At 40.5% G+C, this 27,931-nt stretch overlaps 1 protein-coding gene across 1 annotated transcript in view; it reads left to right on the top strand.

Annotated features, from left to right (window-relative positions):
• The window catches only part of LOC149444131 (proton channel OTOP2-like), a 103,754-nt gene that overhangs the window by 64,350 nt on the left and 11,473 nt on the right, over window positions 1–27,931 (top strand). Inside the window, exons 3-4 of the mRNA XM_089654887.1 lie at window positions 1,592–1,650; window positions 24,428–24,567. Of these exons, the coding sequence (XP_089511013.1) occupies window positions 1,592–1,650; window positions 24,428–24,567 (199 nt within the window). The remainder of the gene's footprint in view (window positions 1–1,591; window positions 1,651–24,427; window positions 24,568–27,931) is intronic.

Below are 27,931 nucleotides of genomic sequence, written 5' to 3'. Positions count from 1 at the left end.
TCCCTCAAGTGTTGGTTCTGGCCAGCTCAGTGGATTGCCTTAAAAAAGGCCTGGATTCTTTCTTGAATACACAAAACATAACTGGATATTAACATTTATAGGTAAAGCTGATCCAGGGAATATCCAATTGCCTCTCGGGATCAGTAAGTAGCAAATTGGATCATTCTTAGCTGGGTTTTTTTGCCTTCCTCTGGATCAACTGTGGGTATAGGATTATAACTTTTTTTTTTTTAAATGGTTGAACTCAATGGACTTTTGTTTTTTTTCAGGCAGACTAACGTGTAACTATGTAACTGATGGTCAGTGTTAGTGCAATGTCAAACTACTCTCCCTATTGGTTGGCAGTGGCAGTAATTAACCACCTTGTGCTGCATTAGTGACACCAGTGTCAGTGTTAATTACCCCTTTATGCTGCATTAGTGGCTAGTGGCAGTGCTTATTAACCTCCGATATGCTGCAGCATAAAGGGTAATTAACACTGGTGCCACTAATGCAGCACAAAGGGTTGATTAACTGCCACTGGTCACTAATGCATCAGTGACCAGTGGCAGTGAATTAACCCCTCCATACATTACTAATGTAATTATTAACCCCCTCACTGCGCCCCCCCCCCAATGTAACAAACATGGCACTTGCATTCACAGTGCCGGCACCACTCTCTCCTTCTCTCCCGCCTCTGCTCTCTCTCCCACTCCCGGTCTCTGAATGACAGCCAGTTAGAGGCCAGGACTAGATATCATCTGTTGGGTGGAGATCCCTGACAGAATGTATTACTTAGTGAAAAGTATACCTTATGGCGCCGCTCCAAGCTATGGATGGAAGAAAAAGGATCATCCCACCAACAAGTGATTCCGGGTGATTCCAGTGTCAGCCAATACAAGTGAAGGGATAGATGCTGCTCAAGCGTTCCTAGGAGTCCAATGTTGAAGAATGGCCTCAGCTGCAGTTCAGGCCATGCCTTCAGATGCGTTTTGTCCCACCCACCGGGGCTTGTTCACAGAGGTCCTTTGTGACCAAGCCCCAGTTGTCGGGGTGAAACGCATCAGAGGGCATGGCCAGAACGGCATGGCCAGAGTGGCGGCTGAGGCCATTCCTCAACATTGGACTCCTGGGGTCGGTTGAGCAGCATCCATCCCTTCACTTAGAATGTATTACTTTCCACACTAGTGCCAAATGCAGGAGCATACTCGGCATCCCGCTGCAGCTCTACATGTGTGCTGTGATCTGGGCAGCAGCTTGGCTGACAGTTGGCAGGCAAGATCATGATTTTTTGCATGTCAGATCGCAATGCACAGATTGCTGACTCCCGCCCTAGGTCATCCTGACCATTTGCAACAACAGGAGATGGTCCCATAGAAGTCTTGAGGAAACCACTGTGTAAGCACAGACAGCACAATAAAAGTATTCCATGAAGGGTGTAAACACTGTGGAAGGATGCGACTGCAGGATATAGTAAGCATCTGGGGAGAGCAAAAGGGCAATTTAGGTTAGGAGGGAAGAGAAAAAAGTATTAATGCATTTATTATACATTATAAAACTTTTTAAATTAAATGATGCAGTATTCTTTAAGCAAATTCTGCTTTTCTTGTAGACATGTTTTCTTTGGATCTCCTGCAAACATTGTGTCCAGATCTATCTAAATGCTACCAGGTAAGTAGGGATCAAAGAATATGTCTGGGTCAGGGTTGTGGCCTTTTTGTTGAACCTATTGTGAAATCTAAATATTGCAAATTCAGATTCGAACCACATTAAAATCTATGGGGGGCTAATTGTGAAAATTGGTTCTGGACATTTCAATACTAATAAGCAAGGGATTGTAAAAAAAAGGGGTACGGGGAGCTGGACACTGCCATAGGTAACATACAATCATAGGAACAAAAAAATTCAAACAAAGTACAGTGAAAAGAGGGTCCACCTTTTATTGTAGCTTGAAGGGCAACATGGGAAAAACACCAATCCTTTAAATGACATGCTTAGAAGATGTCTTTAACCAGTACAGCTCTTTAGAAATACTACATACGTCCACGGAGTGAAATGCATTAGATTTGCTCAGCTGGCTCCCAGCTTGAAAGTGAAAGTTATGTGGTGACTGTATAGCCGCTGATCACTTTCACAGAACCGGTGGCTCGGTGCTCCCCTTCGTTGTTCCCGGGCTTTTTCATTCTTACCGAGAGCCCGGGAGCACAACCACCAGCTTAAGGATGATGAGTGATGTGACAGCAAGGCAAATCCATGCCTCAAGCTCACCTGTAATCAAAGAAACTGGAAGCAAAGATGACTTAGTCATTTTCGGTTTCATAACCACCATTTTTTGACTGGTACAGCCAATGGATACATCTAACCAAGCCAATCTGTGCTTGGTTGGATGCTGTGAAGGGCATGGGAGATATTGACCGCTAATGTCTCCAGAAAGAGTATTTATCACCTGCCCAATACTATCACATCGAGGTTTATTAACCCTATGTGATAGGAATCATGTAAAAACAATTAAATAACAGCTAAAATCAAACTATTTGGCGCTAGGGCCAAACCTATCAACAAAAAGCCGCTGACACTATACGCTGCTACGTATAACAAAATCGTAAATAACAAGTGCAGCACTAGAAAACAAAAGAAAACTTGATGTCACCTGCAGCAATCTATACATGGGATCCCGTTTCTCTCTTGGCGTTTCTATTATATACAGTGTGAGCTGGGGATAGGCAGCCAGGATATACGTATGCTTCCTGGGGTAAGCAGTCTTTCAGGCACAGATACCAAATCCAGTGAGATTAGTGTCAAACAGTGAAGGTGTTTATTAGTGCTATTTACAAAAAAAACTATATACAAAGTGCTGTACAGTGTTTAACCAAAATAAACAGGGCAGGAAAATATCCCACAACAAAAACCCCTAGTCGTGTCCCGGCTCTCACTACCCAGTACTGCAGGTCCTAACTACCAGACTGATCAAGCCTACTGCTTGTTAGCTACAACACACACAGCTAGTTCGTTTTCACCAACCTTTCAGCTCTCCAGACAGGACTTGTCTGATTCCCAGGCCGAGAGCTCTGGCAACAGGTCCCCGGTGGATTTAATTGCCCTTGGAGAGAGGTAAACTCTGCACTGGACCTCATATCAGAGATCCCTAAAGGTATAGGTAAGGAACCTGGGAGATCTATAAACCCCAAACAGGACTTTTTAAGGGTTCTTTTGGGATGCTCTGCCACAATAGTTACGTCCATATGTATTTGGACATAGGCACAATTTTTATACTTTTGGCTCTGTATGCCACCAGAATAAACTAAAATGGAATAACCAAAATTAATTTGAAGTGCAGACTTTCAGCTTTATTTGATGATGAGTCTATTTGGGGTTCCTCACTATTAGATGGCCTTTTTTCATTGGCGAGAGCTTGTTCATGAGCTGGTTAAGAAATTGGAGTTGTTTGGTGTTGGGGCCGTAGACATTAACGAGTGTGAATGGATCATTGTTGATAAGGCATACTAGGATCAGGAAGCATCCCAGAGTGTCAGCGTATTCATCTGTAAGTTGAAAGGATATTTTGTCTTTGATTGCAGTTAAGACTCCATTAGTTTTTTTACGATGGGAAGCCATGTATCTTGTTGAAAAGTTTTTCAGTTTGAAGAGAGATGTTTTAGTTGTATCAATGTGGGTTTCTTGGATAAAGATGATGTCTGCGCCTAGAGCCTGCAGTTCTCTGTTTAGTAAGGATCTCTTAAAGGGAGAGTTGAGTCCTCTAATGTTTAGTGATGTAATTTTAAGCATTGTGGATTAGGTTAGCTTTGTAGGAGAGATGGTATGTATCAATCTTTTGTTGATGGTTTGCAGTAGATTGACTTCTGGAGTGCTGATAGGTGTGAGATAAGAGTTGGAGTCACTTGTGGATAGGAGGAATATATGTGATTCCAAAAATGTGGTATTTGATCATGGAGTGAGGAAGACTGGCTGGAACAAAATGTAATAAACCAAAAACTTATATAAAAAACTTGCGAAGAATGCAAGAGTCATGGGTATCCTGGAAGACTACTGTCATTCAGGGGCATTTTCTCGCACTGAGCATAGACCGGGTATTTCCCGGTAATGACCTGTAGTTCACAGTTAGCATTTGAAGAGATCAGGTAGGTTCGGTATCATCTGAAGTAGGTGAGTTCGGGGGACCAACTTTTGGTGAGTTACAGGTTATGACCAGTCACCCTCCATTTGGTGGGGTTGCTGGTGGTTTTGTCGGTGGTCATCTTCTGGTATTATGTTCCATTCTTTGAAAAGGTTAATTCCTTCATCTAGGTTTCTTATGGTGTAGGTTTTACTTTGGAGCTTTATAAGGAGTTTGATAGGGAAGCCCCATTGGTACCCTATATTATGATTACTAAGTGCCTTTGTGATCGAAATCAATTTCTTCCTGCAGAGGAGTGTTTCTTTTGATAGATCTCCATGTAATTTGATCCCTGTGTGGGAGGTTGGGAGTGCTGAGGTATTTCGTGCAGCCGCCATTAGCTTTTCCTTGACATGGTAAAAGTCGATCCTACTATGACATCTCTTGGGACTGAGGCAGGTAGAAATGCTGATTTTGGAATTCTATGTGCTCTGTCGATTGCAGCTTCTGTTGTATTAATGGATTAGGTGCTGCATTAGTTGTTGTGCTGCATTCATCTTTTTGGGGGATTGAGAAATATAAACCCCACTGGAGGGGGAGCCATAAGATTCGGGTCTTGAGCCAGGCCAAATCTAAGTGGATATTTGCTATGCAAACCCAGGACCCTAAAGGACATAATATCGAATTTGATTTGAACTGCTTTATTAGTGGTTTTTAGCATTTAATGATTCTTTACATTTAGTGGTGGGTCACTTTATAGTGGTAGTTTTTGGATCATTGATCCTTTGTTATTGAGGTTGTTTCCCCCTCTTTATTCCGTTATCTCTTTGTTTAGTCTTTGGTCACGTTTTTCATATAACATTTTTTTCTTTTCTTCAGGTCTCGAGTTTTTTATGGCATATATTCATTCCCCTGGCCCCCATTTTTTAGCTGTTTTTATATTTACCATTATGTCTGTCATCTTTGTTAATATCTATAGCTCTTCATTTTATTTTATTACATTAAAGTTTGTGCTTTTATTTTAGCATGTACAGTATTCATATGAGTAATTTATCTGGTTTTTATATATATATATATATATATATATATATATATATATTTATTATATTTTTTTATGTATTTTTTATTATTATATATTTTTTCCTCCTTTTTATGTGCGGTTGTTCATGCGTTTTCTAAGCTGAGATTTTTCATGCGTTTTTTAGGCTGAGATTTTTTACCCCAAACTAGTATTGCCCATTCTCTTGTATTATTCCCCTTTATTGATTTTTCACACTAGTGTTTTTTGTATTCATCCATCTGTGTCCATTTTGGATTGTTTTTGAGGGTCTTGTCCATCCAGTTTTACTTTTATTTATACTATTTTCATATAATATTTTTGTGCCTTTAGTTGCCCTTTAGTGTATGTTTATATATATGTGTGTATATATATATATATATATATATATATGTATGTAGTTTTGTGTTTTTTCTTATCTTGCTTTTCCTTTTTTTCCCAATTTTTAAAAGTTCCATTAAAGGATTGTTTTTATCCAGCCTGTGCATGTTTCTATGCAGTGGTTGTCCCTATGGTCTTCAACATTATGGCTGCTGGACATCGGGCTCCGGGAAAATGGCCACCGGTCACCCGCCCCCTAGATTAGTTTCACCTATGAGCTCCCTTTAAAAGGAGCCCAGTGTCACCACTACCGTACCCTGATGAAGTCATGTGACAGTGATGTAACGCGTAGGTCGGAGAGCGGAATGTGTTGACATAATTTCGACACGAACAGCCGCAGTCATATTGGTACACCCATATCAGCACATGTGATTGATGCCTTGTTTGATCTGTTCCCATGTAAGTGCACATTTGTCTTTACGATCAATTTTATTTATTTACAATATTACACTATGGAAGCACTTTTTCTTGTGTCCTTTGGGGTGCTGTGAGCTGGCTGTTTTTTCTGGTTAAACGGACCCCTGGCAGACGTTCTGTGCTCTGGCTGATTGCAAGGTCCAAAGGTGAAAGCTATATTACCACCGCTGAGCAGCATGGTCCACCAGTGAGGGGGATATCATCCCTACATCGCCGTTTGGGATTCCACTTAAAGGGCCCCTGCAGTGAGTGTCCTGAAAGCCTTTTGGCCCCTTGGGGTCTGGGCACGGAGGTGAGGAGGCATTTTAGCCAGTGTGGAATTCACTAATCATTCACCTATCCACATTGTTTTGTTTTTTTTGGATGCGTTTTTGTTGGACGTTTTTGCAGATGAACTTTATGTCGCATTTATGATATTTTTTTTTTTAGTCACAATATTTTTTTTTTCATTGTGTTATTGTATTTTACATTTTACATTCATTTGGTTTCACTGTGCGTTTGTATCACCATTTTCTGTTTTATACTAGTTGCACTCTAAATATGTTTGCCACATTTATATATGGTATTTATATGGTCACTTATTAGTCGTTTTATGTCACATGGCCTTTTGATGCACATTGTGTTATGACCCTTTAGTCGCATGGTCATATTTTTTGGCCTCACTGTGCATTATTATTGTCATTCTTCTGTGATAAGTGGTTTGCCCACTTTTAATATTTAACCACATGCCACCCAGCCACTGTAGAAATACGGCGGCAGGGCGCCACGGCTGGGCAAAACCACGTTTTAAAACGTGTGCTTTTAAAACAGGTAGGGGGCGCACGCGAGGCGTGCCGCCACCCTACCTGTCCCGCCGATCACGGCCGCGGATGTCAGTAGCCGGGTCAAAGCCGGTCGTTACCGGCTATGTCGCGCCGATTAGCGGCAATCAGTGACAGAGAGCACAGCTGCAGTAGCTGTGCTCTCTGTCAGTTCCCTGACAGCTCCTGACACACTGATCGGGACAGAAGAGTCTATCTGTCCCGATCAGCGGTGTTCCCTGCAGTACATACCCCTGCCCCCTAGTAAAACACTCCCCTAGTAAAACACTCCGCTCACACAGTTAACCCTTTCACTGAATAATAAAGTTAACCCCTTCCTCCCCAGTGTCATTAGTACAGTGTCAGTGTTTTTTTTTTGCACTGATCACTGTATTGGTGTCACTGGGGATGTCAGTGACCCCATGTCAGTTCCCCCCGCAGTGTCAGAATGTCCGCCGCAGTTCCGCAGTCCCGCCATAAGTTGCTGATCGCCGCCATAAGTCACTGATCGTCGCCATAAGTTGCTGATCGCCACAATTATTAGTATAAAATAAATTAAAAATCCCAGTATCTTTCCCGCCATTTGTAAACGCTATAACTAGAGATGAGCGAATTATTCAAAAATTCGATTCAGCTGATTCGCCGAATTTGCGGGAGAAATTCGATTCGATGCGAATTTATTCGCCGTGAATTTAACTTATTAAAAGGGTTTCTAGGCTTCAGAGAGCCTTTATATTAGTGCAGAACACTGTACCTTTAATTTAAATGCCCTTGGAGTCTGCTGGGGAAGAGAAATAATACTGTCAGTCAGTATGACATGCAGATGAGTGCCGTCGATCTTAGAATCACCGCACACTTCACTCATTTGGGCAGTCACGGGGCACGACGAAGAAGAAGAAGAAGAAGAATGAAAAGAAGAATGAAAAGAAGAAGAAGAAGAATGAAAAGAAGAAGAAGAATGAAAAGAAGAATGAAAAGAAGAAGAAGAAGAATGAAAAGAAGAAGAAGAATGAAAAGAAGAAGAATGAAAAGAAGAAGAAGAAGAATGAAAAGAAGAATGAGAAGAAGAATGAAAAGAAGAATGAAAAGAAGAATGAGAAGAATGAAAAGAAGAAGAAGAAGAATGAAAAGAAGAATGAGAAGAAGAATGAAAAGAAGAATGAAAAGAAGAATGAGAAGAATGAAAAGAAGAATGAAAAGAAGAAGAAGAAGAATGAAAAGAAGAATGAAAAGAAGAAGAAGAAGAATGAAAAGAAGAATGAAAAGAAGAAGAAGAATGAAAAGAAGAAGAAGAAGAATGAAAAGAAGCAGAAGAAGAATGAAAAGAAGAAGAAGAAGAATGAAAAGAAGAATGAGAAGAAGAATGAAAAGAAGAATGAAAAGAAGAAGAAGAAGAATGAAAAGAAGAAGAAGAAGAATGAAAAGAAGAATGAAAAGAAGAAGAAGAAGAAGAATTAAAAGAAGAATGAAAAGAAGAAGAAGAAGAATGAAAAGAAGAAGAAGAAGAATGAAAAGAAGAATGAAAAGAAGAAGAAGAAGAAGAATGAAAAGAAGAAGAAGAAGAATGAAAAGAAGAAGAAGAAGAATGAAAAGAAGAATGAAAAGAAGAAGAATGAAAAGAAGAAGAAGAAGAATGAAAAGAAGAATGAAAAGAAGAAGAATGAAAAGAAGAATGAAAAGAAGAAGAAGAAGAATGAAAAGAAGAAGAATGAAAAGAAGAAGAAGAAGAATGAAAAGAAGAAGAAGAAGAATGAAAAGAAGAAGAAGAAGAATGAAAAGAAGAATGAAAAGAAGAAGAATGAAAAGAAGAGGAAGAATGAAAAGAAGAAGTATTCCAGTACAGCAAAAAGTGTATCTGCAGAGAGCTCCGCTATTTCTGACAGTTCTCTGACAGTTCCTTCACATTTACAGCGGTTGAAACATTGTATCTATTTATTTCTGAATAAAAGCATCTGTATCCTAAATGGAAACAAATAGATACAATGTTTCAACCGCTGTAAATGAACTGTCAGAACTGTCAGAAATAGCGGAGCTCTCTGCAGTGACACTTTTGCCGGCTGATCGGGAAAAATTTGATTCGTGCACCCGAAGTTTGCTAAAATTCGGATTCGATGCGAATCGAATTTTTCCTGATATTCGAAACGAATTCCACTTCGCCTGGTTCGATTCGCTCATCTCTAGCTATAACTTTCAAGTAAACCAATTAATTTACACGTATTGGGTTTTTTTTGTAGCAAACACATGTCGCAGAATGCATTTTGGCAGAAATTTATGACTAAATTTGATTTTTAAATTTTTTTTTACTGGACATGTTTTATAGCAAAAAGTCCAAAATTTTGTTTTTTTTCCTCAAAATTGTCAGACTTTTCTTTTTATAGCGCAAAAAATAAAAATGCACAGGCGATCAAATACCACCGCAAGAAAGCTCAATTTGTGGGAAAAAAAAGGATGTAAATTTCATTTATGTACCGTATTGCATGACCGCGCAATTGTCTGTTAAACTAGCGCAGCGCTGTATAGCAAAAAAATGGCAGAAATTGCAGTATCTATACCATAGTTTGTAGACGCTATAACTTCCACACAAAGCAATCAATATACACTTTTGGGATTTATTTACCAAAAACATGTAGCAGAATACATTTTGGCCTAAATTTATAACTAACTTTGAGTTTACTATATATTTTTTATAGCTGAAAGTAAAAAATATTGTTTTTCTTCAAAATTTTTGGTCTTTTTTTGTTTATAGCGTGAAAAATAAAAAGCGCACAGGTGATCAAATACCACCGAAAGAAAGCTCTATTTGTGTGAAAAAAGGACGTAAATTTCATTTGGAAGCAGCATTGCATGACCGCACAATTATCAGTTGAATTAGTGCAGCGCCGAGTAGCAAAAAGAGGCCTGGTCATTAAGGAGGGTAAATCCTCTGAAGGTCAAGTAGTTAAGCACTTCATTTTGTATTTTTCACATTTTGCTCCACTTTCTCATTAGTTGTATTCACGTAATTTCATTTATGTTATGATGGACTCATATGTTCCATTATTACTGTGATTTAGTTAATATTTTATATTTCCGTGCGTTTTGCCCACGGTCACGGTTTATCGTCTATTACACCTTTTGGTCCTCATTTTGGACCTTTATTATTTCACCTTTCCCTTTACCCCTATATTCCTTCCATTTACTGATTATGTTATGGTGTATTATCTATTGTCTTCCCATCTCATTACTTGTCTTGGAATGTCTGTGGCATTATTATGATTAGCGCAACATCAATTTTCTGTTTGTTGTTTCTTGCTAGTGGTATAGCCAGGTGTGTGCTGCTGTCGCAATAGTCCCATCTTTTCTAGTAGGGGCGCAAAAAGTTTTTTACATTTTTTAAACTCCCCAGCATGTTACCCTATGTCCATGGATACATAGGCTTTAATCAGCTTTTGTTCTGCTGGAAAAAAAAACTCAGAACTAGTGGGTTTCTAGAGGAGTTTTTTAGCTGGAAAAATGTTCAAACTGTAGTAAATGTGGGGTTCTTGGGTGTTTTCTTGAGCAAAATTTTTATTCAATTTCTTTTGTCTAAAAAAAATCCCTAAAAATTGTAAAAGGGGAAAAATGCAGAAACGCTAATGCAAAAAAGCTAAAAAATGCTGAAAAACTTGGGTTTTTAATGAAACTTTACACAGCTAATGCTAACAGCGTTATTAAGACGCCCAGTGTTCATGGAGCTTAAGGGGTGAACAGGTGTAAGTGGTTAAGGAGTGGGGCCGCCGCATCCTTAACCACTGATCACTCATTCAGCTGTCAGTGGGGTTCCCTTGCTGACTGCTGAAGTGTAAACAAAACAGTTGCCTGCAGGTATCGGTAATTGGTATCAGTGAGAACGAAAAAAAAATATCAGTACTCGTACTCTCTGTAAACATTTTCCAATGGTCCATCCCTAAAATGCAATTTTTTTTAACAGTAAAAAGACGTGCATTTGTTTTTATAATTTTTTATGGTGAACTTATCCTTTAAAAGCTATAGGACATTTTCTCTTACAAAAGCATAAAGCTATAGTACAGTTTGTGAGCTTTTCTTGCTGCAGTACCACACAGCATTATTTTTCTTTTAAAGGGTAACTCTATTTTCGTTGGAAAAAATTTTAATTATATATATATATATATATATATATATATATATATATAAATATATAGTATCTACAATTATTATTTAAAAATAATATATGCTATTTGAAAGTATCTTTCTTTTGCAACATTTTATATTCATAACTCCACAATTCCAGAACACATGCTCCCTTTGTTGCTATCACAGACAAAGACTATTATTTTCAGCACATCATTGCATACTTGTGCAGTACAGTTGTGTGCACCAAAGCACCTCCCTATTGCCAAAGAGGTCAAACAGGTTTTGCATGCTGAGGTAGTAGGTTTTTTAATGGTTTTTTAAACAGTATTTTGTAGTTTTTTTGCATGCGGAGGTAGTAGTTGTTTTAATGTCAAATGGTATTTTGTAGTTACAGATTAATTTCTTTAATTTATTTGGACCATTTTTTGTTTTCTCATTGTAAGGTTGTCCATGCCCAGTGGAAACAAACATGTCCAGGGACAGCAGTGCAACCTGGGTACTAACCTAAAAAAACTATGCAAAAAAATATTATTATACAGGATTTATATAGCACCAACAGTTTGCTCAGTTCTTTACAATATAAAGGGAGACAATACAGCAACAGTACAGTTCAATACAAAAGGGATAGGAGAGCCCTTGGAGATTACAATCTAAGAGGGAGGGGCTGGTGATACAAAACATAATAACTGTGGGGGATGGACTGATAGGAGAAATACAGGCTAGTCTTCCCCGAAGAGATAGGTTTTTAAGAGAATGCCTAAAAGTGGGCAGAGTGGGCGATAGTCAGGTAGATTGGGGTAGAAAGTTCCAGAGGATGGGTTAGGCTCTTGAGAAGTCCTGGAGATGTGCATGGGAGGAGGAGACAAGGGAGATAAATTTTACTAGGTTAGACAATGGCATCCTAGAAGGGCTGACAGCCACAAGAACCACTCTGCACATAGTACTTCTTTGATGGAAAGCTGCTTTCCAATTTGCCCTTCATTACATATCAGGGTTTTTCTGACAATGTAGAGGGTTTTATAGCAAAAGTGGACACTGACAGTTCAAAGAAGTTGAAAGTCTCATTCGATAAACCCAGTAAAGGAAAACACAAAAAATAATAAATAAAACATACGTACTTGGTAATGTTCTATGGAAGTTGATACCTCCAACAGCTATATCAAGAAATTGCAGTTTCCAGGATCGGGGGGGGGGGGGGGGCCTTCAAGCCAATACATATCTGTTGAACTTGCTGTAACGATTTTAAGGGCTACTGTTATTTATGTCCCTCTACCTCTTAAAGATCTGACTTGTTAACAATAGAACAATGTATACTCCATTCTGTGATTCTGACCATTGGTTCTAATGTAAACACCTTTGAAATGTACCTTATTCACACTCGATAATGTTTGACTTTGTATTTGCTGACATACTTTAATAAAACTTGTTTGGAAAAAATAAATAAATAAAACATACTACAGAGCTGTAAAGCAATCAAATAAAAAAATACATCTAATTGAAGCCACCAAATACAAATATTTAACTAGTGTTAAATTAATAAAGAATATTGTACAGTCAATCAATAAAAATGTTTAATGATAGCCAGTCAGGAAGACAATTAAAAGACTGAAAGGTCAGCCGAGGTGAAAACTGCTAGAAAGCAACAACATGGAAGATTCAGGTGAATACAATGAAACTATGCATGGTCAATTGCCTTGCAGCAAAAATTAAAAAAAAAAATAATGACACTCGAATGGCAGAGGTGATGGCAATGACTACAAGGAATTCCACTTTGTAACTAAAAGTAGGGAGAGGAATGTCATTAATTGGTTAAAAAAAAGCCATTTCTGAAGCTCACAAAGAACCAGATAGTCATGGAAAAATGGAGAGTGAACCCTCTGTTGAATTTGTTAGTGAAGGGTGGAGCCTATAAAATGGATCTGGGGTAGAATCTAAGCACACATTACATATCTTCACCACCCTGCAAAGAATGATGAATTTTAAAGGTGGGTGTACCAGGTGGCGGCTCTCAGACACCTGTTTAGGTAAAAACTGACCAGGAATAGAACCAGATTATTCCAGAAAAACTGACCTTCAGAAACCCTCAGGGTCTGCTTTGGGGGACCTTTGGAGGGGTCTGTGTATATTTTTTTTAAAAGAAGCCAGGAGGGAAATTACATTTTCTGGCAATTTAAAACACTATTTTCTTCCCAGCCGAGTGGAATTTGAAACGTGGAAATAAATATATTTTAAATTTTGACCATAGATAATCTTTAAGTAATAAATTATTTACACTAATAATTAAAGCACTGATCATCAGTGCACCCCATCAGTGCCAATCAGTAGCCATCAGTGCAGGGACGGACTGACAACTCATGGGGCCCCTGGGCAATAGGGGATCATGGAGCCCCTGTGCCCTTGCCCAAACTCAAAAAAGCCTATGAAAAAGGTACCCCCTACTGACCCCGGGCCCTCGGGCAGTGCCCGAGTTTCCAAATGGTCAGTGTAGCGTATCAGTGCCGATCAGTGGACTATATAAGTGCCCATCAGTGCAGCCTATGAGTGCCCATCAGTGCCATCTTATCAGTGCAGGCTCATCAGTGCTTCTTCATCAGTGCCAATCAGTACAGCTTATCAGTGTCCACCTTGTCAGTGCAGCCCTATCTGTGCCCATCAATGCAGCCTCACCAGTGACAATCAATGCAGCCTCATCAATGGCCATCAATGCAGCCTATCAGTGGCCATAAATGCAGCCTATCAGTGCCTATCAATGCAGCCTCATCAGCACACATCAGTGAAGCAGGAAATGTACTTATCTGCAAATTTTTATAACAGCATCTAAGAAAAGAATTTTGTTTTTCAAAATTTTTGGTCTTTTTTCACTTGTTTAGCAAAAAATAAAAACCACAATGGTGATTAAATACCACCAAAATAAAGCTCTATCTGGCTCAAAAATATGATAAAAATATTTGGGCACAGTGTTTTATGACTGCGTAATTGTCATTCAAACTGCACAGCACGGAAAGCTGTATTCGTAGCTTCATCTGGGGGATGTAGTAACTGGGGGATGTAGTAACTACATCCCCCAGACGAAGCTACGAATCCCTGTGGTGCAATGCGTTGGGGAGGGGCAGTGACGTCACCACATATCTGACTACCTAATACGGCGAGTACTGACAGTGTGTGCAAGCACACCTACGAGGCTGGTCTCCACCGCATGCAGCGGTTTTATCATAAAAGCGTGTATTGTTTTTCACAATGTGAGTGCATAATGGGCGCACAATAAAGTCATGGCCCACACAAGGAACAATAGAGAGCTGGATTGAGGAGTGCTCTGAGGAGGGAGAGATCCTTATTATGCTACATGTCTTGGCTAAAAAAAAATCCCAATACGTGTTAATTATTGGGAAAAGTGTGAAAGTTCTAGCATCTACAAATGGCGGTATATATACTGGAATTTTTTTTTTTTTTACTAGTAATGGTGGTGATCAGTGACTTATAGTGGGACTGCAGCCCCATTAATTTTCTTAGCAACCAAATTAGTGCCCCCCAATACTGTTCTTAGTCCTCCCAATACTTCCTGAGCCTCCCCATTACTGTCTTCAATGACCCCATTAATGTCCTCAGTGACCTCATTAATGTTCTCAGACTCTCATTACTGTCCTAAGCCCTGCCATTACTGTCCGGATATTTCCCTCTTACAGTAACTGTCCTAAGCCCCCATTGCTGTCCTCAGTTTTCCCATTATTGTCCTCAGTCCCCCCATTACTGTCCTGAGCCCCCCTTAACTATCCCGAGTCCCTCCTTAACTGTTCTGAGCTCCTCCATTACTGTTCTGAGGCCCCCCCCTTAACTGTCTTTAGTCCCACTATTACTGTCCTCCGTTCCCCCCATTACTGTCCTGAGCTCCCCCTATTACTGTCCTGAGTTCCCCCTTAACTGTCCTGAGCACCCCCTTAACTGTCCTGAGTTCCCCCTACTACTGCCCTCAGTCCCTAATGACTAAGTTGAATCCCCTCTTAACTGTTCTGATCTACCCACTTAACTGTCCTTAGCCCCCCTTAACTGTTGTGAGGCCCCTCTTAACTGTAATGAGACCCCCATAACTGTCCTGGGTTCCCCCCTATTAATGTCCTCAGTCCCCCATTACTGTTCTGAGCCCCCTTAACTGTCCTGAATCCTCTCTTAACTGTTCTGACTGCCTCCATTATTATCCTGAGCTACCCCCTTAACTGTCCTGAGCCCCCCTTAACTGTCCTGAGCCCCCCTTAACTGTCCTGAGCCCCCCATTACTGTCCCAAGTCCCCCCATTACTGTCCTGAGCTCTCCCCCTTAACTGTCCTGAGCCCCCCATTACTGTCCTCTGTCCCCCCATTAGCAGCTTGAAAAAGGAGCGCACTTCCGCCTTCCACGGCCAGCGCATGCTCCGAAACGCATCGCAGTTCACCTTGGGTACCTGACGTCATCACGGCCACGCCATCGCTGCGTTCCAGCGTGCGTTCCAGCGTGAGTTCCACCTGGCTCTGAGGGAGGATGTGCACGCCGGCCGGCCTGACCGCTGTCCCCCTCCAGCCACCACGCTGCTCCAGCAGCACGCTGATCTCTCCATACCGCAAACAGATGACGGCTCTTCACCATGGATACCCACCTTACTGTTAACCACGGTTTTTATGCGTACAATTACCTTACCTATGTGAGTGTTCCTACCTATATACTTTAATAAAGAGATATACTGCACTTAGAGGCGCTTCTCTCCCTTTCTCACCTACAGAGTCTGCTACAGCCTATTTGGAAGCCTTGCCCTCAGTGCTACACGGGTCCTCACGCTTTTCATATAACAGCCATAGCTACCACCATTACCCCATACCAAGATTACCCAGGACTTCCAGCAGTGCTTGTACTGATACACCCCCCTCATTTCTCCCTCTTAACTGTCCTGAGATCTCCCTATTAACTGTCCCGAGCCCCCATTGCTGTCCTCAGTTCTCCCATTACTGTTCTGAGCTCCCCCATTACTGTCCTGAGCTCCCCCCCTTAACTGTCTTCAGCCCCCCATTACTGCCCTGAACCCCCCCTTAACTGTCCCCTGAGCTCCCCCCTTAACTGTCCTGAGTTCTCCCATATTCTCCCCTATTACTGTTCTCAGTACCCCCATTACATTCCTGAGCAACCCTTTAACTATCCTGAGTCCCTCCTTAACTGTTCTGAGCTCCTCCATTTCTGTCCTGAGCTCCCCCATTACTGCCCTGAGCTCCACCCCCTTAACTGTCTTCAGTCCCACTGTTACTGTCCTCAGTTCCCCCCATTACTATCCTGAGCTCCCCCTATTACTGTCCTAAGTTTCCCCTTAACTGTCCTGAGTTTCCCCTACTACTACCCTCAGTCCCCCTATTACTGTCCTGAGCCCCCCTTAACTACCCTGATTCCCCTCTTAACTGTCCTGAACTTCCCCCTTTAGCTGTCCAACACCCCTCCATTACAGTTTCCAGCAATCCCATTAATGTCCTCAGCCCCCCTTCACATCATCCCCCTCCCATCCTGTCTTACCTTACACAGACAGGGAGGAGAATGGGAGGCATGGCAGGTTTGGCCAGAGGGCGGGAGCTGCAAGCTGGTGGTTGGCTGCTAGGGACACTGTGCATCCTAGCAACCAATCACCAGCTTGTTAACTCGGGCAGCCCTCGCCCTCAATCCAGAGCTGTCCCACCTCCCACTGTTGGCTCTGTGAGAATGAGAATGGCAGCGGCGATGGTGACAGCTCTGGGCAGAATGGCTCCTAAATGTGGGCTGGATAGAACATTGACTCAGTCCGGACACGGTCCGCAGTCTGCCATTTAGTGATGTCTGTTTCAGCTAGTTGAACCCTGGACACTCTCCAGCTGTTTAGACTACTGCTTATGAATAAATGTGTTCTCATATGTGAATCATGTAAACTGGTTTATAAAACTGTGCACTGTAACCGTTGTCTACTATTTACTGTAAAACATTTCATAGACATAAACCACGTCATTCAAGGAAAATCTAATTAATTAGTATGTTAATTAAATGGGAACATATTTAGTTTGTACATACCTACTTCTTATTCCACAGCATATATAATTCTGCATATGATGACATAGCAATCTAACCAAATGAAAAAGCTTTAGAGTAATTAAACTATGAAACACTGAGATCTAGCATTCCAATGATAAATGTAAACAAGGAGAGGCTTCACTTTTTGGGTTATTTTTTTCCAGATGTATAACTTGATGTTTTATATATTTTTATTTAATTTTCTTAAAATATTTATTGGACAGATAAACCTTTAATACAGGGTGCACTGTGACACAGGATTCACAGAGCACTAAGGGTTTCTAAAGAGACAGCACAACAGAAGCTGTTAACTTTCAGGCTCCTAAATAATGTAAAAAAGCAATCAGAACAGTCAAACAAAATACAAATACATATGAACTATATATGAATCACTGTTTGCAAGCTTATACAACTTTAGAGTGATCTCACTACACCCCCAGCATCAAACAAATATACAAAATAGGTGTAGCACAACCTATACTAAATTAATAACAAATAATATAAGTCCAAATCATAAACATAAAGTCTATTCATAGTGCCAGTAATCCCCTCTGTGTTAGAATGTGTCACCAATGTTCACAATATCACACAACTGGTTCTGCAATGCGTGCCTCCACCACATGAAACAATTAAATGCTCACCTCCAAGTTTGAACTCTGAATAAATAATGAGGTCAAACAGTCCCCTCTAGGGTGTAATGCCAGGGCTAGATGCTTTTATAGATGCACAGTACTCAGCTTCTCTCCATTGCATGCACCACTCAAACTCACATAATATGTAAAACAACATGTAAAAGGCAAAAATGTCTTATGCTTTTAATAGATTGGTTATTTTTTTGTATACATTGGTTTTATTGCATTGTTTGAGATTGTAATATTCAAAAAGCAAATAAAATAATAGGTTCAGTTGAACAGTTCAGTCACCACATCCCCTGCCAATGTATGAAAAACAAACAACAAAAGAAAAAATGTGATTTTATATGGTGCTGATACTTTTTCTCAGAACAAATTGGACAAACTCATTAGAATAAAAATATCAGAATTTTATTACAAAATTACATTTAAAAAACATTTAAGATATGTAAAAACTCCTAAGACATTTGGGTAAGAATTTAAAGCAGGCCATGTTTCCTAATCACCCCCCAGGAAAGAATCTTCCCTCCCCAAACCTTTGTTATAAAATACATGAATATATCAACATAGTTAATATACTCTATGTCAGGAAGAGGGTGCACAAAATCCCAACATGTTTTTCAATTTTGCTTCTTCAGGGGTTCATTTGGAAAGAATTTATTTGCAAATTATGGTGGAAAATAAGTATTTGGTCACCTACAAACAAGCAAGATTTCTGGCTCTCACAGACCTGTACCTTCTTCTTTAAGAGGCTCCTCTGTCCTGCACTCATTACCTGTATCAATGGCACCTGTTTGAACTTGTTATCAGTATAAAAGACACCTGTCCAAAACCTCAAACAGTTACACTCCAAACTCCACTATGGTGAAGACCAATGAGCTGTTGAAGGACACCAGAAACAAAATTGTAGACCTGCACCAGGCTGGGAAGACTGAATCTGCAATAGGCAAGCAGCTTGGTGTGAACAAATCAACTGTGGGAGCAATAATTAGAAAATGGAAGACATACAAGACCAATGATAATCTCCCTCGAGCTGGGGCTCCACGCAAGATCTCACCCCGTGGGGTCAAAATGATCACAAGAACGGTGAGCAAAAATCCCAGGACCACACGGGGGGACCTAGTAAATGACCTGCAGAGAGCTGGGACCAACGTAACAAAGGCTACCATCAGTAACACACTACGCCGCCAGGGACTCAGATCCTGCAGTGCCAGACGTGTCCCCCTGCTTAAGCCAGTACATGTCTGGGCCCGTCTGAAGTTTGCTAGAGAGCATTTGGATGATCCAGAAGAGGATTGGAAGAATGTCATATGGTTAGATGAAACCAAAATAGAACTGTTTGGTAGAAACACAACTCGTCGTGTTTGGAGGAGAGAGAATGCTGAGTTGCATCCAAAGAACACCATACCTACTGTGAAGCATGGGGGTGGCAACATCATGCTTTGGGGCTGTTTCTCCACAAAGGGGCCAGGACGACTGATCCATGTACAGGACAGAATGAATGGGGCCATGTATTGAGATTTTGAGTGCAAACCTCCTTCCATCAGCAAGGGCATTGAAGATGAAACGTGGCTGGGTCTTCCAACATGACAATGATCCCAAACATTCCACCCGGGCAACGAAGGAGTGGCTTCGTAAGAAGCATTTCAAGGTCCTGGAGTGGCCTAGCCAGTCTCCAGATATCAACCCCATAGAAAACCTTTGGAGGGAGTTGAAAGTCCGTATTGCCCAGCAAAAGCCCCAAAACATCACTGCTCTAGAGGAGATCTGCATGGAGGAATGGGCCAACATACCAGCAACAGTGTGTGCCAACCTTGTGAAGACTTACAGGAAACGTTTGACCTCTGTCATTGCCAACAAAGGATATATAACAAAGTATTGAGATGAACTTTTGATATTGACCAAATACTTATTTTCCACCATAATTTGCAAATAAATTCTTTCCAAATCAGCCAATGTGATTGTCTGGATTTTTTTTTTTCATTTTGTCTCTCATAGATGAGGTCTACCTATGATGCCAATTACAGGCCTCTCTCATCTTTTTAAGTGGGAGAACTTGCACAATTGGTGGCTGACTAAAAACTTTCTTGCCCCACTGTATATGGACTTGTAATTTTATATTGTCTCACTATACTATAGTATAGTGTGATGTAGCGCTATTGTTATTTCATTGGTACATTATTGGGCTGCACTATTATTTTTCCTTTTTTTTGGTTTCTATGTGTGTGGTTAAAAACACATTTCGGTGCTTGAACTAGCAACAATCTGGTATCTACTGGTTGTAGAAATTCAGATTTATGTTCAAAATTTAATTCCTATTAATTTTATTTACAGTTCTTTTGGTAAAGAGCATGAGATTGTACAAATTACTTTTTGACATCCGAATCTCCGAATAGCAAACATTTTGTCCAAATTGCAATTAGTAACAAACTGAATTGGACATGTCTAGTTCAGACCATTGATCGCAGAGTTTGTCAGAGGGACAGAGGGAAGTGACAAAGGGAAAGGTGCCAGCACCAGCTTTCTCTGCATCCCAGAGATCTTATGTAACCAAATGCCAAGAAGTACAGAAAAAGCTGGTGCTGATCTGAATAGATGAGACACAAAAAAATGTTCTTTAGGAGCACCCACTCTCACTATGCCCAGCAGCCTACCAAACAATGTGGTATCATGGCACACTTTGCATTGTACACTTTCTTTAGATCACAGACATCTGTCTCTACCATGGAATGGTTAGTTGGTTTATTTTCTCCTAAGACCAAATGTTCCCAGTCCTTCTCTGAGACCTCCTTATACCTTCTTGTTTGATGAATGCGAGAAAGGCAGCAAGTGAAAAGTATACCTTATGGTGCCATTCCAAGCTATGGATGGAAGGAAAATGGATGGAAGAGGGGAGCGATTCCAGTGTCAGCCAATACAAGTGAAGAGATGAACACTGCTCAACTGACCCTGAGAGTCCAATGTTAAGGAATGGCCTCAGCCTCTGTACTGGCCATGCCCTCTGATGTATTTCACCCCGCCCACTGTGGCTTGGTCACAGAGACCCCCAGTGAGAGGGGTGAAATGCATCAAAGGGCGTGGCCAGAATGGTGGCTGAGGCTATACCTTAACATTGGACTCCTGGAGTCGGTTGAGCAGCTTCCATCCCTTCATTTGTAGAGGCAGCAAGTGCACACAACACTTCTCATGGCTCTGCCCTACCACCTTGTAAAAAGGACCATTGTGGCCCTAGGCTCCAGATTTTTTTGAAGTGGCACAGGTCTTTCACCCAAGCATGGAAAAGAATGGAATTGTGGTTCTGGCTATAAAAATGTATCTCTGGCAATAAGAGTGGAAAATTTCTTGCCCGGGCTTTACAATCTAAAAAAGCTGCTCGGCACGTATATCTGCTCCATTCTAAATTTGGTAACTCACTGAAATTGTCGTCGGATATTGCGAAGGAATTTGAGGAGTATTATTTTAACCTTTATAACTTACCCCTACCATCCAAACCAACAGGTGATACTAGGCCACGTAAGACCATTATACAGCAATTCCTTAAACAATATCTTCCTAAATCGATATCTAGATCACAAGTGAAGGATTTAGAGGGAGCTCTGACGTCGCATGAACTTCAACAAGCTATTGCGCAATTGAAACCGGGTAAAAGTCCAGGACCTGACGGTTTTACCAATTCTTACTACAAGTCTTTTCTTGACGTCTTGGGGCTTCCATTTCTACAGGCCTTCAACTCACTAGACACGCCAGGGCAGTCTATGCGCCATCTTTCCGAGGCTCACATCACGGTTATACCCAAAGAGAATAAGGACCATACATCACCTGCAAATTATCGTCCGATCTCTCTATTGAATGTTGATCTAAAGATTTTTGCCAAGATTCTGGCTACCCGTTTGCAACAGGTAATAGATTCCATCATATCACCGGACCAGGTGGGCTTTGTTCCAGGGAGAGAGGCCAGAGATAACACTATAAGGGCCATGAATATACATCATTGGTTAACCCAAAATCAACGATCTGGATTCTTTCTCTCGTTAGACGCCGAAAAGGCGTTTGACAGACTAGCATGGGATTACTTAGAGGCAGTTCTGATTGGCATTGGACTACCTTTGCGTTTTTTGTCATTTATTCTGTCTTTATATAATGCCCCCACAGCACGAGTGCGAGTGAATGGCTGCCTTTCGGATTCCTTTTCAATCAGCAATGGGACTAGACAGGGATGCCCACTATCACCCCTCTTATTCATTCTTACTCTGGAACCTTTCTTGAACTGCATAAAAGATAATGATAACATTAAGGGGATTTTGATCAATGGCAAAATGCATAAAGTGGCAGCCTTTGCTGATGACGTGTTACTTTTCTTGACTGACCCACATATCACGATACCTAATCTGTTACAAGATTTCAAATTATTTCAGTATTTGGCTAATTTTAAAATCAACTTTTCTAAATCCCAAGCGCTTAATATATCATTGACTCCAGATGTGATTAGACAGGCGACACTAAATTTTCCCTTTACCTGGCAACGTGAAGCTATCACTTACTTAGGTATCCAACTACCATCCCATCTTACAGAACTGTATACAAAAAATTTTCTTCCCCTCTTACGTAACATCTCCAAAGACCTCCAGACATGGAACAAACCTTGGTTCTCGTGGTTTGGTAGAGCAGCAATTCTTAAGATGAACGTGCTCCCCAGAATATTATATTTACTACAGACAATACCAATTCAATTGCCAAATTCGTTCTTTCAATCGTATAAAACGCTCTGCTCCTCCTTTCTGTGGTATAATAAACGTCCAAGAATTAGCTATGCCCAACTCACTATGCCCAAGCAGAATGGAGGTATTGGATTACCAGATATTAACCGTTATTACAGGGCTTGCCACCTAGCCAGGTTAGTAGACTGGACCACGAATCACATTCCTAAGGTCTGGGTTGGTTTGGAGGCTGATTTTTCTCAGACGCCTCTTTCTACCTCCCCATGGCTGAAAACTTCCCACGTCCCTTCTGAGTTTCGGAGTCATCCACTTATAGGTCCCACATTACGCTGTAGCTCACAATTATTCCAGAAAAAAGAACTTTCTTCCTCTCCGAGCCCTTTCACTCCGATCAAAATGAATCCAGACTTTGTTCCAGGGATGTCTCCAACATTTCTCGCTGGGTATAACCGTGATGATAACCTGACAGTACGTCAACTCTTCAAAGATTCTAAGCTCTTATCTAGCGAAGACATTACTCGGGCGTGGCCCTCCATCACTCTAACGCCTTGGATGTATAGACAATTACACCACTTTTTGCGTAACTCCCCACATTTACAGGATTTGTCAAGATCGCTTACTGCATTTGAGAAGCTCTGCTTTACAGACTCCCCTCAGCGGCATGTAATATCTAAGATATATTCTTTTTTGGAAAGTTCCAATACCTCTCATTTGCAGAGGGCTTGTATAGCCTGGCAACGTGATCTACAAATCCCACTCTCTCCAGAGGACTGGGACCGGATTTATGATCACATACATAAAGGTTCCATGTGTGTTTCTACACAAGAAGGCAACTACAAAGTATTTTCCAGGTGGTACAGAGTTCCATCTGTGCTTCATAAATTTGATCCTAGTGTTCCTAACTTATGCTGGAGAGGTTGCCAGACAACAGGCACTCTTTTGCATATATGGTGGGAGTGCCCGCAACTGCAGCCCTTCTGGAGAAATGTTTTGGACATAATCGCACAAGTCACTACATACGCCCTAGACTTTACCCCAGCACAATGTCTACTCCATCATTCCTCTCTTCCTGTGAAGACCTATCGTAAGTCGCTTGCTTTACACATGATAAATGCGGCAAAACAGTGTATTCCTGTTCATTGGCGATCAGACCATATTCCCACCATGCGAGAGTGGATTCTTAGGATCAATAAGATCGCGGAAATGGAGGAGCTGATCTCAGTGGCGAAAGAACACCCCGAGCGATTCAGGAAGACATGGGCATGTTGGACTCACTTCCTATCTACTGAGACTTATCATGGCTTAATGAAGGAATGAGCGAGCAGATTTGGTAAACTGGAGAACCTCTAGAACTTTCACCCCAGGAATAATTCCTTTACTGGACTTTAAAGAGATTATAACCTTAATTTAAGACAGCATCTGTTATAACCAGGCCGATACTATGTGATGTGATTGGTTTAGTTATACTTATTTAATTCTAATCCCCAACTCCCCCCCCCCCCTTTTTTTTTTTTTTTTTTTTTTTTTTTTTTTCTCTCTCCCCCCCTATTTATATGTCTTCCTTATCCCACTCCTCCTCACTCTGATATTACTTCCCATACTCCTTTTCCATTTCCACTCGAGTCTCTTTCTTTTCTTTTCTTTCTCGTTTTAGCAACCCTTTTTCTCATATTCTAAATAGCAATATTATTTACAAGGATCAGAACACTTCTAGATGTACAAGTGTGATAATACTTTAGAAAATTAACCCACGATTTTTGGATACGGATATAGCAGACATATGTGCCTTGAGATAATTCGTTTGTCTTGCGCCTCATAGTCTTGCTGCTTGAGCTCTCTCTACATAGAGACTACTGTATACCATATTTATCGAACATTACAGATGGTAAATATTATTACTATGGTTATACTTTTTGCATATGCTTTATTGTGGGAATTGGATGCTTGTTGCTCTAAAATCTATTCTAACGTCCTATTCCCGTCTGCGATACGGGAGAACATATATGAAGATGTGCACGGACTGCGATCCGTATCTGTCTATGATCTGTTTTGTCTTTCTTACTTCAATAAAACTTTTTTGGAATAAAAAAAAAAAAAAATGTATCTCAGTTTTGCCTTATGTTTAGAGAAATCTCTCTATATTATTGCCCTTTATATCTTTTCAGGTGTTTTCTGATGATGCTGTTGATGGTAAATCTAACTATCTGGATTATCATGGTGACTGAAGAATCCAAACATCATACAATTGAACTAGAGGAATACTTTAAGAGAAATTATTCTGAAACAAATAAAAGTGAAAAACAAGGTACAAGCATTTTTTACCTTTACATTTTTTTTCTTATACCTGACAGCTAGAATTGTTGTCATTCTGTCCCGACATGAGCAATTGCCCCAGAGCCACAACAATATTCACACCTAACTTGAAAGTTTGAAAGTAAGCTAGAGGCATAAAAATTTGATGTGCTATAAGCTGGCCATACAGGAATCGAATTCCAAAAGAATTTGCTTTTGAAAATCTTTTCTAAGAATTTTAGTTTAAATTTCGCACCATTAGTGGGCCACAGCAATGGCCGATTTTTGAGCAACCATCGATATTGAGTGATCGGTATGTTGGAAATTTTTTTAAAAATGAACACATTTCTAATCAATGATAGGAGAAGCATATGAGAAATGTAATTGAAACAGAAATGAGCATGAGCTGTGATCTGGAAAGAAAATATTTGGCCACAAAAATTGTTCGAATTTCAAAATCGATGGTGGCACCATCAGATACAAAAAGCACAAAATTTCTGATTTTCTAAAGAAAATTTGTTCAGAATTCGACCCATGTATGGCATGCCTTAGATATGTACACTGCAACTCAACTACACACCAGTTATCATAAGGCAGGTGATTGACCTAAAAAAAACAAAAAAACATTTGAGCTCAAAACTCAAACAGAAAAAAATGCCACTCACAGTAAAATGGGAAAAGCAGGATACAACAGGAAATGGTTTTTATTTTATTTATTGTCCACACTGGGAAATTCTCTCTCATTCTATTTCTCTTGGTGACTATTGTCCCCTGCATTAAAAGTGAGATAACATCTACAACTGATGTTACTGAAGAAGGAATAAAGAGGAAACCTTCAAATGAGGAGAATGGTTCCAAGGTCAACTGTCTTAGAGGAGGAGTTTCTTCAAGTTTGTGAGATTTCCTTCAATTTTCTGCAGTTTAACTGGAATAGGAAGTGAAAGAAAATCTACGCAATGAGATTCGGACAGCTAAAAAAAATTACAGGGCTTTAACCATTCTCTTCTTTATTCAAAACAAAAAACATGTCTTTGGATAACATTCGAAGAGTTTTTTCACTATACAGTTATCAGTCACCAAGAATGAGAGGACAGTTTCAACTAACCCAATTTCGTAGCAAACTTATGGATTTCATATTCACAGGAAGGTAATTGAAATTAGTGTTTAGTTTCATCATGTAGCACTACAAGGTGGGATTAGTTTAAATTAAGTTCACCTTTAACCTTTTCAGGTTTTACCCCCTTCATGACCAAGCCATTTTTTTTCTATTTAGCACTGCATTACTTTTACTGGTAATTGCACGGTCATGCAACAACGTACCCAAACAAAATGTATATAATTTTTTTTCACACAAGTAGAGATTTCTTTTAGTGGTATTTGATCCCCACTGTTTTGTGGTGAAAAAAACAACAACAATATATTTCTTTCTGTTATAAAACATCCAATTTAAAATAATAATGATTGGTTTGAGTGAAAGTTATAGCATCTACAAACTGTGGTATATGTCTGCTTCTCGTCCGCCCTATAGCAGAAATACTGCTACAGGGCGGCACAGGTGCACAAAATCACATATATGTACGTGATTTTGCATTTCCGGGTAGGGTGTGCACGTGGGCCGATCGTGGCCATGGTTGTCATTCGTGGCCATGGTTGTCAATGACTGGGTCCCGGCCGGTAATTACTCGCAGGCGTTCAGTGATTTCCGATGATCACCAACGGGAAGTAGGACTGTTTTTTTTACTAACAGTCCTCCTCCCTGTCAGCTCGGGCACACTGCTCTGGATGGCTGTGCACAGGGGTGCTAAAAGTGAAACACCAACCCACCGCCACCTAGTAAAATACTCCCTGCACACAGTTAACTCTTTGATTGCCCTTCATGTTAACTCCTTCCTGCCCAGTGCCGTTAGTACAGTGTCCGTGCTTTTTATTAGCACTGATAACTGTATTGGTGTCACTGGGGATGTCAGTGACACCAAGTCAGTTCCCCCCAATGTCAGAATGTCCGCTGCAGTCCCACTATAAGTCGCTGATTGCCGCCATTACTTGTAAAAATGAAAAAAAAAGCATCCCAGTATATATACCTCCATTTGTAAACGCTATAACGTTTACGTAAACCAATTAATTTACACGTATTGGATTTTTTTTTAGCAAAGACATGTTGCAGAATACATTTTGGTGTAAATTTATGACGAAATTTGATTTTGAAATTTTTTTACTGAACATGTTTAATAGCAAAAAGTACAAAATTTAGTTTTTTCCTCAAAATTGTCGGCCTTTTTTTTTTATAGCGCCAAAAATAAAAACCGCACAGGTGATCAAATATTACCAAAAGAAAGCTCAATTTGTGGGAAAAAAAGGACGTAACTCAAAGAATGGCCTGGTCAGGAAGGGGGGTAAATCCTTTTGCGGGCAAGTGGATATACTGGAATTTTTATTTATTTATTTTTTAATACTAGGTGATCAGCGACTTAAAGTGGGACTGTGATAGTGTGGCAGGCAGTCTGACACTGGGTGGGAACTCACTTACATACACTGACATCACCAGTGACACAAATGCAGTGATCAGCGATAATACTATACACTGTTACTATACCAATGACACTGGCTGGGATGGGGTTAACATCTTGGGATAAACAAGGGGTTAAGTGTGTGCCTAACAAGTGTTAATGTGTGTATTATGTTCTGCTTTATACTAAAAATGTATCTGTTCCTTCTCCCTGCTTTGCAGGGAGAAGAAACAAAGAGATTGTTCCCTCTGTGCCCTGTGTGGATTGTCAACACAGGGCTCTAGGCTGTGACTGGACACAGCCACTCAGCAGGTCCTAGCCATAAATTATTGGCTGGGACCTAATGACAAAATCCCACTGTGTACAATAACAGGAGTCAGTGGACGGGGGCATGCACATGCCCTGTACCCAGAAGAGGCCACTGATGTACAGGTACTTCGCTGTGCCTGTACAGACCACCTGTCCACAGTGCATTGGAGCCGAGCAGTCCTGAAGTGGTTAAAGCCTTCTGTGCCATCAACAAAAGCCATTTTTTACTATGTCACTGTTTGCATAGTGATCACATGGCTTTGTTGATAAACAGATTCGTTTGATTGTCACAACAACACTGACATGGTGACCACATGACTTTGGGTATAAGCACATGTTAGGGTTTTGGTTATCAAGTTAGGATTAGCAGAGGGAGAACACTAAAATGAAGGATACCATTAGGGCTAATTAGGGGTTAGGGTTAGTGCTTTTTGCACCAGGTCCAAGTTGATTGAAAGGATCTTTTCTATTATCGGAAGCAGTTTTAAACCTATTTACTTTAATATCCACCAAAACATGTGAATTAAACTTCCCCAGACTATTTTACCTAGTCGTAAAATT

The sequence above is a fragment of the Staurois parvus genome, unplaced genomic scaffold (assembly GCF_062004578.1).
Source record: "Staurois parvus isolate SC_StPar_1 unplaced genomic scaffold, SC_StPar_1.0 ptg000813l, whole genome shotgun sequence".
In the NCBI taxonomy this organism is placed as follows: domain Eukaryota; kingdom Metazoa; phylum Chordata; class Amphibia; order Anura; family Ranidae; genus Staurois; species Staurois parvus.
Note: the sequence above shows the minus strand (reverse complement) of the source record. Positions and strands in the feature narration are given on the sequence as shown.